The sequence below is a fragment of the Durio zibethinus genome, chromosome 12 (genome assembly GCF_047325235.1).
Source record: "Durio zibethinus cultivar Kanyao isolate XHJ-2024 chromosome 12, ASM4732523v1, whole genome shotgun sequence".
Classification (NCBI taxonomy): Eukaryota; Viridiplantae; Streptophyta; class Magnoliopsida; order Malvales; family Malvaceae; genus Durio; species Durio zibethinus.
Window position 1 is genome coordinate 11,738,456 of NC_143173.1, and position 10,966 is coordinate 11,749,421.

At 33.5% G+C, this 10,966-nt stretch overlaps 1 protein-coding gene and 1 pseudogene across 4 annotated transcripts; one reads left to right on the forward strand and one right to left on the reverse strand.

The window, feature by feature from the left end:
* Positions 1-692: 692 nt before the first annotated feature.
* On the reverse strand, positions 693-5,468 carry LOC111297955 (uncharacterized). Of its 3 annotated transcripts, XM_022892567.2 has the most exons (11): positions 5,122-5,468; positions 4,494-4,536; positions 4,104-4,157; positions 3,909-3,972; positions 3,298-3,354; positions 2,918-3,024; positions 2,769-2,807; positions 1,786-1,874; positions 1,597-1,675; positions 1,397-1,444; positions 693-1,293 (listed from the first exon to the last, which is right to left on the reverse strand). In XM_022892567.2, exons 1-11 carry the CDS (start codon positions 5,304-5,306, stop codon positions 1,213-1,215), a joined length of 846 nt encoding a protein of 281 aa, XP_022748302.2. In that variant the 5' UTR covers positions 5,307-5,468; the 3' UTR covers positions 693-1,212. The 3 variants fall into 3 exon arrangements, with proteins under 3 accessions (XP_022748302.2, XP_022748303.2, XP_022748304.2); XM_022892568.2 differs by lacking the exon at positions 4,104-4,157 and having other exon boundaries at positions 5,122-5,461; XM_022892569.2 differs by lacking the exon at positions 4,494-4,536 and having other exon boundaries at positions 5,122-5,263.
* Positions 5,469-6,145: 677 nt separating this feature from the next.
* Positions 6,146-10,386, forward strand: LOC111297522 (DEAD-box ATP-dependent RNA helicase 18-like; annotated as a pseudogene). The gene is made up of 11 exons (XR_016325884.1): positions 6,146-6,468; positions 6,910-7,145; positions 7,528-7,788; positions 8,280-8,359; positions 8,468-8,573; positions 8,659-8,775; positions 8,908-9,001; positions 9,157-9,258; positions 9,332-9,438; positions 9,519-9,662; positions 9,994-10,386. The product of XR_016325884.1 is annotated as a DEAD-box ATP-dependent RNA helicase 18-like (transcript).
* Positions 10,387-10,966: the final 580 nt, after the last annotated feature.

Genomic DNA, 10,966 nt, shown 5'->3' on the forward strand with positions numbered 1-10,966 from the left:
AGAAAAAAAAATGTAATAGCTTACTTTCAAACGGGATTTGCAAAGGCAACCTCCGACAAAGATTTCTTATTCCATAGACGCTAGCGGGGCAATTCCTTTAAACCAGAAATCTCTTTTTCTGTGTCGAGCGATACGACACGGAGAATTATGACTTAAATCGGGCGGCCCAAGTTATAGACTTTAGCCGTCGAATTGGACATCCTCACTAGGTTCATGTTGAGCTAAAGGCCCGTAACAATTTAGGCTTAAAGTCCATATAATTGCTTAAGTCGCTTCTCCAATCCGATTCAAGAATCCAGCAAAACGCTCTGTCGTTTGGGTTATACGAAGCCCGATAAGGACCCAAGATTAAGACCAAACCAGACATTCCATGTTAACCCACAATTTTCCAATCCATAATTTTTTAATCAGATCTAATAATCCAAATATTTATATCCCTTAAAGTATTAATAATTCTTATATTCTAATCATATTTTACATAAAATTTACATATTATAATTCATATCAATACAAAAACATAAAATACATTTTTTGATTTTATTAAACCCATATATAACTTTTTTAAAAAAATTTTAAACCTTATAATTTTCATATTTTTATTTTTCGTAGTTATAGCGTCTTTTAAATTGACACGTTTATCTCCTTGAATTGAAAATACATAAAATGTTTCCAAAGCCAAAACCATGCAAATTTCACCTTCACATCATGTGTAATACTTGACCCATGTCCGGACCAAATTCTCCTTTGAAGAATTCCATTGAAAACTAAAGCTTGATTTGAATGCACGATGCGAGGGATCCAGTCATAAAATGCAGACCGAAGCGGTTAAAGGGCTCTCACCATGCATCCAAATTAGGTTTAAGAAACAACTACAAGAAAAGAATGTCACTCAAGGAATGAAGATTCTACTCAAGATTTTCCGTTTAGCACTTTGACAGATATTACTACCAACTAGATGCCCTTGAGTGACTATTCATTGGAGACAAACAAGATCAAAGTTAATGAAATAATCATGAGGAAAGAGAAGATGAAGAAACAGAACAAGCTGCGGACGAAGGCACTGTTATGTGGCAGATAATTCAGCAAACATAAGTGGTACTTCTGCATTGGATTTCGAGATATCATGCCAACTTGCACTTGCTTGCTAAAGGTTCATGACTGAGTTCTCTCAAAACTGGTGTTCTGACTAACATGGAACAAAATTGTAACTGCTCAAAAGTTAACTGGAGAATAAGAATTTCTATAACCGGCTGAATGTCCTCTAAACTTCAGCATCAAAGAAGAGAAAAAACTCTGCCAGAATGATAACATATATGATTGTCAGATTAAAAAGTTTTGGGTCATTTTATTATCTGTGTAGAAGAAACTTGCTGATATGTCAACTAACATGGTGTACCTGCGTTCTATGCGGTAAGCTGGCCCAGAAATCCAAGTTTGGAATTGCCTGAAGAAAGCAGAGCAAGGAAAAAGTTAGAAAAGTGGTCAAAGGAAGAAGAAGAAGAAGAAGAAGAAGAAGAAGAAGAAGAAGAAGAAAGGCATTCAAATTGCTAATCTGTATTTTAGCAGTAAGCAGATAACTTCAGAGAGAAATCTTACTTCTATACCACGAATTCCAAGGAAAAAAAATCGACAAACTGCACCGGCAAGCAGATAGGCTCCAAAGAGGCATACAATACTAGAGACAAAACAATCAGCCAATTGAGAGAATCCTTTAGAACTACAACTATTATCTAGATTGTTATTATTGAGAATAAATTTAATAGAGGAAGAAGTAAAAACCATTACATGATCATTAAGGTACCGAACCAGCCAAATCCTCTTTTGTGAAAAGATATGATTGTTGCACAACCAGAAGGATGCCGCAGAACTGTGGCCTGTCGAAAATAGGTAAACAAACTTGAAACACCAGAGATGACAACTAACCCACCAGTCAAATAAGGAAACAACAAAAGTTATCAACACAATAGATACAGTGCTTTATATTGAGAGTCTTTCCCACACAGAATTTTGCAATCTGATAAGTCTTCCTGAACTCAAGAAAAAGTTAGAATCCTCATCTTTCTCAAATGGCAACTATCCCCTCCTTAATATAACCATTATGAATACTAGCAGAGCACTCCTAATTCTGCCTTGCCATACTACAAAAAGTGCTTTTTTCCCCATACTGGTTAATAGAAACACATCAATTAAATTCAACCTCAATTATTCCTCGGTACTTGAGCTTAAACACAATTAACTATAACATAACTGGGGAGGAAAGAGACCTAGTGTTCCCATCCGGACATCAAAACTGCAACATTGAGACAGTTGATCAGTTTGGATGGATGAAAGCCACATTGTCTGATAAAAGCTAGAACCCTCAGCTGAAACATAAATATAATTCACTGGAATGCTCTCGCTCTTCCTTTTGCTCTCTCTTCCCCTTCTTTATTTCTTGAGTAGCAGTCAATAATGGGAGAAAATAACCAATTCTATAAATCGACGATCAAATAACATGGAAATCAAATGAAATGAGAAATAGCCAGTAAATTACTTCTTGTGTAAGGTATTACTAGCAAAAGAATTTAAATGACTGTAGTTATTGAAGATAAACATATCAGAAAAGTGCAATTCTTGGACATCATGAAATGCAGAGGCATATATATATCCAAACATAACCATACTCACCACAACCACACTCCACATACGTGATGTTTGATTAAAAAAATTTTCAAATACATGCAATATTAGAAACCCAAGGGGCAAAACTAAGTTCCCTAGACACTCACGTAATCACAAGTCCCCAGTATTTCCATTGAATCTGGCCCCTGTTAAGCAGAATGATAAAAAAGGTATACGTTAGAATACAGGTATTTGCAACTCTACGGAATTTTTATTTGATCAAATTTAGCATAAACATTGAGGAAAAAGCTCTTACTTGAACTCCAGTAGAATCACAAAAGATTGAGACAGAGAGTGAACAATTCTGCTGTTTGACAATGCTTGACATTCTAACAATGACACCCTTATAAGGATTCTGCTCATCTGTTATGTGTAAAGTAGTAAAACCATCAATATTACCAAACTGCATGAAATAGACTATCTTCTAATAGCTCAGCACCATGGTAGGAGAAAGCATGCAAAACCCACAAAGGAAATATGCTGCTAAAAGCTATGTTTGTTAAATGTGAAGCATCTAAGGCTTAACCACAGCAATAATTGCTAATTTGAGAGGCGAAATAAAAGCATTACACTTATTCATTAAAGTCTGGAAGACATTATAAAGACACCTAGAAATAAAAGGTAAAACTGACATACCACTGACACTAACATTCGTACTTGAAACATGTCCAATAGTAGTGCAGACTTGGTAACCTGCATAAACCACGGAGACCACTTTAAAATACTGCACTTAGTTTTCCAAAAAAGGAAAGAAGCAAGGCAGGAAAATTTCTGGCATCCTACAGGTAGATTATAGTGAGTACTACCTTGATAATAATGCACGTATATAAAAGTATTATAAGTTTACAACCACTTCTGTGATTGAGGAAAACTTGTACTTCTAAATTTCAAGTAATGCAAATGTGAAGTAGCAATGCACTCCAAAAAGAACGAAAATCACACATTTTTTGGGTACTTTTTTTGTCAGACTCTTATATGTTAAAATATAGAAAAGCTAATCAGTAATATATAGGAATGCTAAAATACACAAATAGGAAAGAATATTGAACAACAAGTAGAATAGCTTTGTTAAGGAAACTCAATAATAGCAATTCAATTACATCTGATAATTAATGGGATCATTAATTCTCATTAACCAGTAAATTATGATGTGAAAAAAATTATCATATTCAACAACAGCACTCAATTATAACTAGTAAACAAACAAACTACTAACTAAATGCACGCAAATCAGCAACATCTTTTACCTCCAACATTTTTAGACACTAGTGCACTACATTCCATTCCACAGCGTGATGGGCCTCCACAGTCCTAAAGTCCATGAGACCATCAAAAAAAAGAAGTGGAAAATTTTGTCAATCATAACCTGCACCCTTATTCTGGCTCCTTTCATAGTCATCATGTAAACAATAAAACTCAAATAAAATTCAAGAAGCATTTACTGAGCACTTAGCACATCTAGGTGGATTGTGGTTAAAAACCATTCCGTCGCAAAGCTGCTCCATTGAGTCATTAAAAAGAAACCAGTAAGAAAATAATCTGAATTTATATGGTAAGAGATAATATACTTGCTTGTAAAATACCCTTGTATAAAAATTAACAACTTATAGCTTCTTCTCAATGGTAAGTACTCTAAACCCACAAAATTTCTTGAGCTTACATGACCGGCAAGAATTTAAAAGAAGAATTCAGTAGTTTAACCACCTTAGAATACACAGAAAAGTTCATACTTCAAAAGAGAAACCAAAAGAAGAAGAAGAAGTAGAAAGAAAGAAAGAAAGAAAACGATGCTACTTAAACAAAGATATAAAGTGTGACTTGATGGAGCCAACCTGAAACCAGAGCACAGTCTTATTCACCATCACCTTATAAAACCTACCACAGTCACACGAAACAAAGCATATTTCAATAATTAGAATCTGACCCAATTTAGATATGAAAGTTTCCTGCCAAACTAACATAATGTGCAATGCAACACAAGCAAGCTGGTTCCCAATTTCGAAAACAACACACTTTCCATACTCCAAACAGGTCTAAAGCTCTACCAAACCAAGGACAGGGCTTTACCAAAATTTAACTAATCAAAACATGTGTCCAAGCTTAATAATATTTTATCAACTATGACTTGATTCAACTATAGCACGCACCATTTCCTCTTATATCCAAAGTCAACATAACATTCTTCATATAAAATAGCAAACTTGCTTATAATTATCAAATAAAATACCAAGTTGCACCAAATAATTAAACTGAACAATTCTAAATTAACATAACATATATAAATAAAAAAGGAAATTATCAAATTTTCAACAACCTGGTACCACTAAAAATAACCAATAAATTAAAAAAATACAAGATTTAATACCATAATTCAATTAAAAAAGCAATTTTTAACAGAAAATGAGAGATATTTAGATCAGAAAAACCAAAGCTAAAAGAAAGCGGGAGTTAGTGAGCTACCCGTCTTCGCTGAGGACGCCATGAGGGAATCTAGGCAGAGGAGAAGCCAAGCTAAAGTTGTAGAGCTTGTTGCTGTCAATAAAGCTGAGTTCGCAGAGTCCAATGACTGAGTTAACTCGGAGTTGAATCGTCAAGAGGAGAATTATGAGAACAAGCAATCTCCGAGATTCATTTCCAATTATCATTTTTTTTGCTTAACGAAACTGTTCTTTTTTTATTAAATTATTTTTCCCTTGGATTCCTGAAATTCCTCTGATTTTCTTAAAATTTAAGTTATTTATCGTTGATGGAATCAAAAAAGAGTGTAAGTAAAGCTGGACCGGAGGAGACAAACAAGAAACAAGCTCCTTCACCGCGTTTAAGAGGAAATTTAAACTTTGAGTTAATTGATCAATTTCACCGTAAGTTTTGATTAATTATAATTCACCCTTTTATTTTTTAAAATTTATTTTAGTGAAACTAAATAAGTAATAGTATAACGAATCAAGTCGATATAATAAAAAATTTAAATTTAATTTAAAATTTATTATTTAAAATTTTATTTAAATTTAATTAAATTTAAATTTAATTCAAAATAAAATTTTAATTATTTAAATTCGTTTAATTAAATTTATTTAATAAAAATGAACTTAATTATCATATTTTATTCTAAATTTGATTACGTGTTTAAATTTAAATTTAAATTAATATATATAATAAAATAATAATAATAAATTAAAATTTAAAAATTCAATTAAATTTATAAATTATTTAAATAAAATATTAAAATTTTTAAATTCATTTTATTTAATAAATCAAACTGGATATTCAATTCAATAATAATTATATTTTATTTTATTTTATTTTAATTAAATTCAAATAATCTATAAATATTAATATATCATTTACGTCGATACGATTTGAATGCGAGCCCACTGGCTTGCTCAATTCGTTTCAAACCGGCCCATCTTTTTCGGTAAGAAAAAGGGTATTGGTATGCTTCAACGACGCCGCTTCTCAAGTTCTAATTTTGTAACCATATAAATTCGTTACTAAAAAAAGGGAAAGCGGCGTCAAATTGAACTGCGAGGCCGCTGTGCACTCTAACTCACCGAATCCAAGCAGCGCGTTAACAGTCACGCGCTTCTCCGACCTGAAACCGCCACTTTCCGAGCCGGTTATCGAAGCCTTGTCTCAAACTGGCTTTAAATTCTGCATCCCAGTCCAAGCCGCCACAATCCCGCTTCTTTGTAGCTTCAAGAACGTGGCTGTCATGCCGCTACGGGCTCTGGAAAAACCCTATCTTTCCTTATCCCTATCGTAGAGATTCTGCGTCGATCCTCCCCTTATCCTCCCAAATGTCATCAGGTTCTTTTCATTTTCCTTAAAAAAAAATTCTTTTTTTTGTGCTGTTTTGTTGTTCATCTTTATACTATTTTTCTCTTTTTCTGTTTGGCTACTGAGAAAGCAAAGGAAAACTAGATGAACAATAGTGGAAAGTTTCTTTTTTTTTTTTTAGCTTTGAAATAGACGTGAAGATTCGTGTATTCCTGTCGGGTAAAATATATTTTACATAAAATTTGCGTGTTATAATTTATGTCCATACAAAAACATGAAATACATTTTTTTTGTTAAATTCATATATAGTTATTTCTAAAATTTTAAACCGTGTTACCTTCGTATTCATTTTTCCTAGCACTCATTTTTCGTATCATGTTCGTGTGGTGTTTTAGATTGTCGGTCTACTTTGAAATTATAAAAACAATTGCTTTATGGCTATTTAATTATTAAGTTTTGAATCGAAAGCAGGTGATGGGGATAATTATATCACCTCCAGGGAGCTTTCGTCGGAAATCTATAATGTAGCACAGCCTTTCATTTCAACCTTGTCCAATGTGAAGTCTATGCTTCTTGTTGGAGGTGTTGAGGTAAAAGTAGATGTAAAGAAAATCAAGGACGAAGGAGTGAATTTATTGATCGGCACTCCAGGTAGACTATACGATATAATGGATGGAATGGATGTCTTGAATTTTTGTAACCTCGAGGTAGTTATTCAAATTGTTGTTTTCTTTCATCTTGTATGGAAAGTAAGAAATATTTTTTGATTGAAAAAAATGCTTAATTCATGGTTCGATGCTATTGATAGTTTATTTAAATAATAATGTCTTCATATGTTAGCAACAACCAAATACTAATCACCTAGATTGGCAGAATGTTAAGTTTGTCAATTGCATGCATGTAATAATGTAATGTTTGGTAGTTTGGGGATTTCTCTTAATTTTTTTCCAGTAACAGTTAGTATGTGTAGCAACTAGTGAGTGGTTTGATCATGCTTATTTAATGCAGGCATGACTATTGTGTTTGATGCTATTATTTTAATGAACATACACTCTATTGAATTTACTGTCACCCTTTTGGTTGGTACAGATTTTGATTTTAGATGAGGCTGATAGGCTTCTGGATATGGGATTCCAGAAGCAGATAAATTATATTATATCTCGCTTGCCAAAGCTTCGTAGAACTGGCCTTTTTTCAGCTACTCAAACCGAGGCAGTTGAAGAGCTATCTAAAGCATGACTGAGGAATCCATTGAGGGTTGAAGTTAGAGCTGAGACAAAGTCACTAAACAATTCAGCTTCAACTGAGCAGTAAGCCTCATCAAAAAAATCTTCAGGCCTTCACCTGGAGGTATTCTATACTTTGATCTATTTCTATTTACACTTAAAATTTTGTTCTTTTACTACCCTTTCTCCTTGTAGAGTTCTATATTACTTGGCTAATGCTCTGTCATTAAGTGGAAAACAATTCTTCTTAAATGTTTACTAAAAGGAACCTTTGATCTTACTTAAATACTTGACATTCTGTCTTTGTACTTTCTTGTCAAATGACATCCATTGAGTTGTTCCTTTTCATTCATGAGGTGGATATCCCAAATGAAAACAACCAACTACCGTGCAGCTTTGTTTTCTTTCCTTTTACCATCAATGGAGGAGGTGAAGAAAAGATAATTGATTCAATTTGTTGGTTTTGCTGTCTTGGCATTCTACATTGCCCCTTAGTCATCACTTGAATAGAAAATTCTACCATATTGGCATATTCTAAGAGCAATTTTCTTTGAATAGAACGAATCATATCTGAATTTTCATTTATTTATAAATTTGATTCTTTTGATTATGCAGTATTTGGAATGTGAAGCAGATAAGAAACCATCACAGCTTGTTGATCTCCTTGTAAACAACAAAGCTAAAAAAGTTATAATGTAAGTTATACATGGAGAATTTTCCCTGAGTATGGTTAATGAAATTTCATTTTACCAAAAAGACAATGTTTTATCGTAGGTTATCAAATAATTTAATTAATTATGCAGATATTTCATGACTTGAATTTGTGTTGACTTTTGGGGAGTTGTTCTTCCATGTCTCACTGCTCTGAAGGGTTTTTCTTTAATCCCTCTACGTGGAAAGATGAAGCAGGTAAAATTAAGGAGATTCGGTGTAGCTTGTGCATTGATAAGTTTGGAAATCTATATTCTGACATATTTACTCTTCCGTTTCTCAGACTGCAAGGGAGAAAGCATTAGCTTCATTTACCTCTCTTTCAAGTGGCATCCTTCAATGCACTGATGTTGCAGCATGTGGGCTCGACATTGCCGGTGTTGATTGTATGGTGCAGGAAGCTTAATAACCACAAAACATTGTAATTTTTTACTAATAAATAACTATTTAGAAATTTACATTGAGGAAGGTTGATCTTCAGTTTCTGATAGGTGATTGATGACTATGGCTTATGTGCTTGGTTCTTTTGCAGTATGATCCCCCTCAAGATCCAAATGTATTTATTCACAGAGTTGGATGCTCGGTTGGGTAGAAAAGGAAGTGCCATTGTTTTCCTATTACCTAAGGTGCAGTTCTCAGTTCTATGTTTATATGGTGGATATTTTCTTGTTGATCAAGTGGTTTTTATAGTTTTATTTTCTAATTAGGATTTTCTCTGTGTTTCCCTTTTCTTATTTCCACCAATTTAATAAAGTTGATAAATTTTGTTACACTTTTATAGGAGGAAGCCTATGTAGAATTTCTGCGCATAAGTAGGGTTCCTCTTCAAGAGAGGAAATGCATTGATGATGCTTCTGACTCCTCAGGTAAACAAAATTTGTTTGTTGATAACATCCTTGTCTTATGTACTGCATTATCCTTTCTTCATCAATGTTATTTTCTTAAACTTGTTTCAGATAAGATCTGCTGCAATGAAAGACCGTGATGTGATGGAGAAAGGGCTTAGAGCATTTGTTTCCTATATCCGTGCATACAAAGAGCATCACTGCTTTTACATTTTCAGGTTCTAACTTTGCTTTGCCTTTTAAATTTCCTGCTTGTCTTGCACTCTCTTTGTCTAAACTAAGTTTCGTTATCCGACAGATGGAAAGAACTTGAAATTGGAAAGTTGGGCATGGGATATGGTCTATTGCAGCTCCCTTCTATGCCTGAGGTAAAGCACCATTCACTTTCCAACGAGGGTTTCACTCTGGTTGAGAACATCAATATGGATGATATCAAGTATAAGTAAGAACTCTGCAGAATCTCCAGCTATGCCTTGTTGAATATTGTGAATGAAAATTTTTTAAGTATCTGAGCTTCATTAGCGGATCCCTTTTGTGGTTAGAAATTCCAAGAAATTGCTCCTTTGAATGTTCCAACTGAATTTCGATTTTAATCTTTTGCCTGGAATCTTATTGAAGAACAACATGATCTCTATGTTAGAATCATTCAGCTGCTAACTTTTTTACCTCTAGCCTCTTAAGTTCAACCTTTTATCTTCACCAATTCCTTGCCCTTGCCCATCTAGTATCTTCTAACCTATTCTTGTTGCTAATTAATGATGGTGATTATTTAGGGATAAATCTCGTGAGAAACAGAGGAAGAAAAACTCGCAAGTGAATAAAGAACGAGAGCTCCCAGAAGCTCAAAAATGCGTCAAATGCTGCAGCCCCTGTCATGAGGAAGAAAACAGCCAAACAGAGACGAGCTGCTCAAACAATCGAAGATGAAGAGGAATTGACCTGGGAATATTGTCTACTTAAGAAACTTAAAAAAGGGTCTATTGATGAGAGTGAGTTTACGAAGCTAACAGGGACGAAAGATTTACTTTGAAGTATGTGATTCGCAGATTTTGACTTACCCGTTCGAGATGTAAATGCAATGGTGCCTGGGCTCCAAGATTTCATTCTAAAGGCAAGAGATGAATGTTAACCCATTCTAAAGGAAGAGTTTGAGACATATTGACGGTTTTCTTGACGAAGACTAATGCTCTAGAGCTCTTAAACAACTGATATTCTGGTAGAGGTATAGTTTTGCTGGTAAGAGCAACCAGGAGCTCTCAAACAGCGACTGACTAGTAAATTTTAGGACAGAAGATTTTATCATTCATGCATTGGTTTTGATCAGGCTGTCATAATAACTGTTGTAACTTTGAACGGAGTATCTGTAGAAATGCAATTTTTTAACCCGGGCCATACCAGCTGTTTCTGAAATTTGGGAATTACTTACATGTTGTGTTTGCGGTTATATGGCATGTCACATAAGCGGGTATTTATAATCGATGTGAATATAAACGAACGGATCAATATATATGTTAGTTTGTTTATTTTTAAAAATATTTGGATTCAATTTATGTTTGATGGAAAATTTGTTTTTTTTGTGTTAGATTTGTTTAAATAGTAAAATATTTGTAATCGCGGTTAATTTAATTAAATGAAATAAATTTATAAGTAAATATTAAATAAATATATTTATGAATGTATATAAGTGAATATATTTACTAATAATAAATAAATTATAATTAAATAAATTTTAAATAAATATAAATC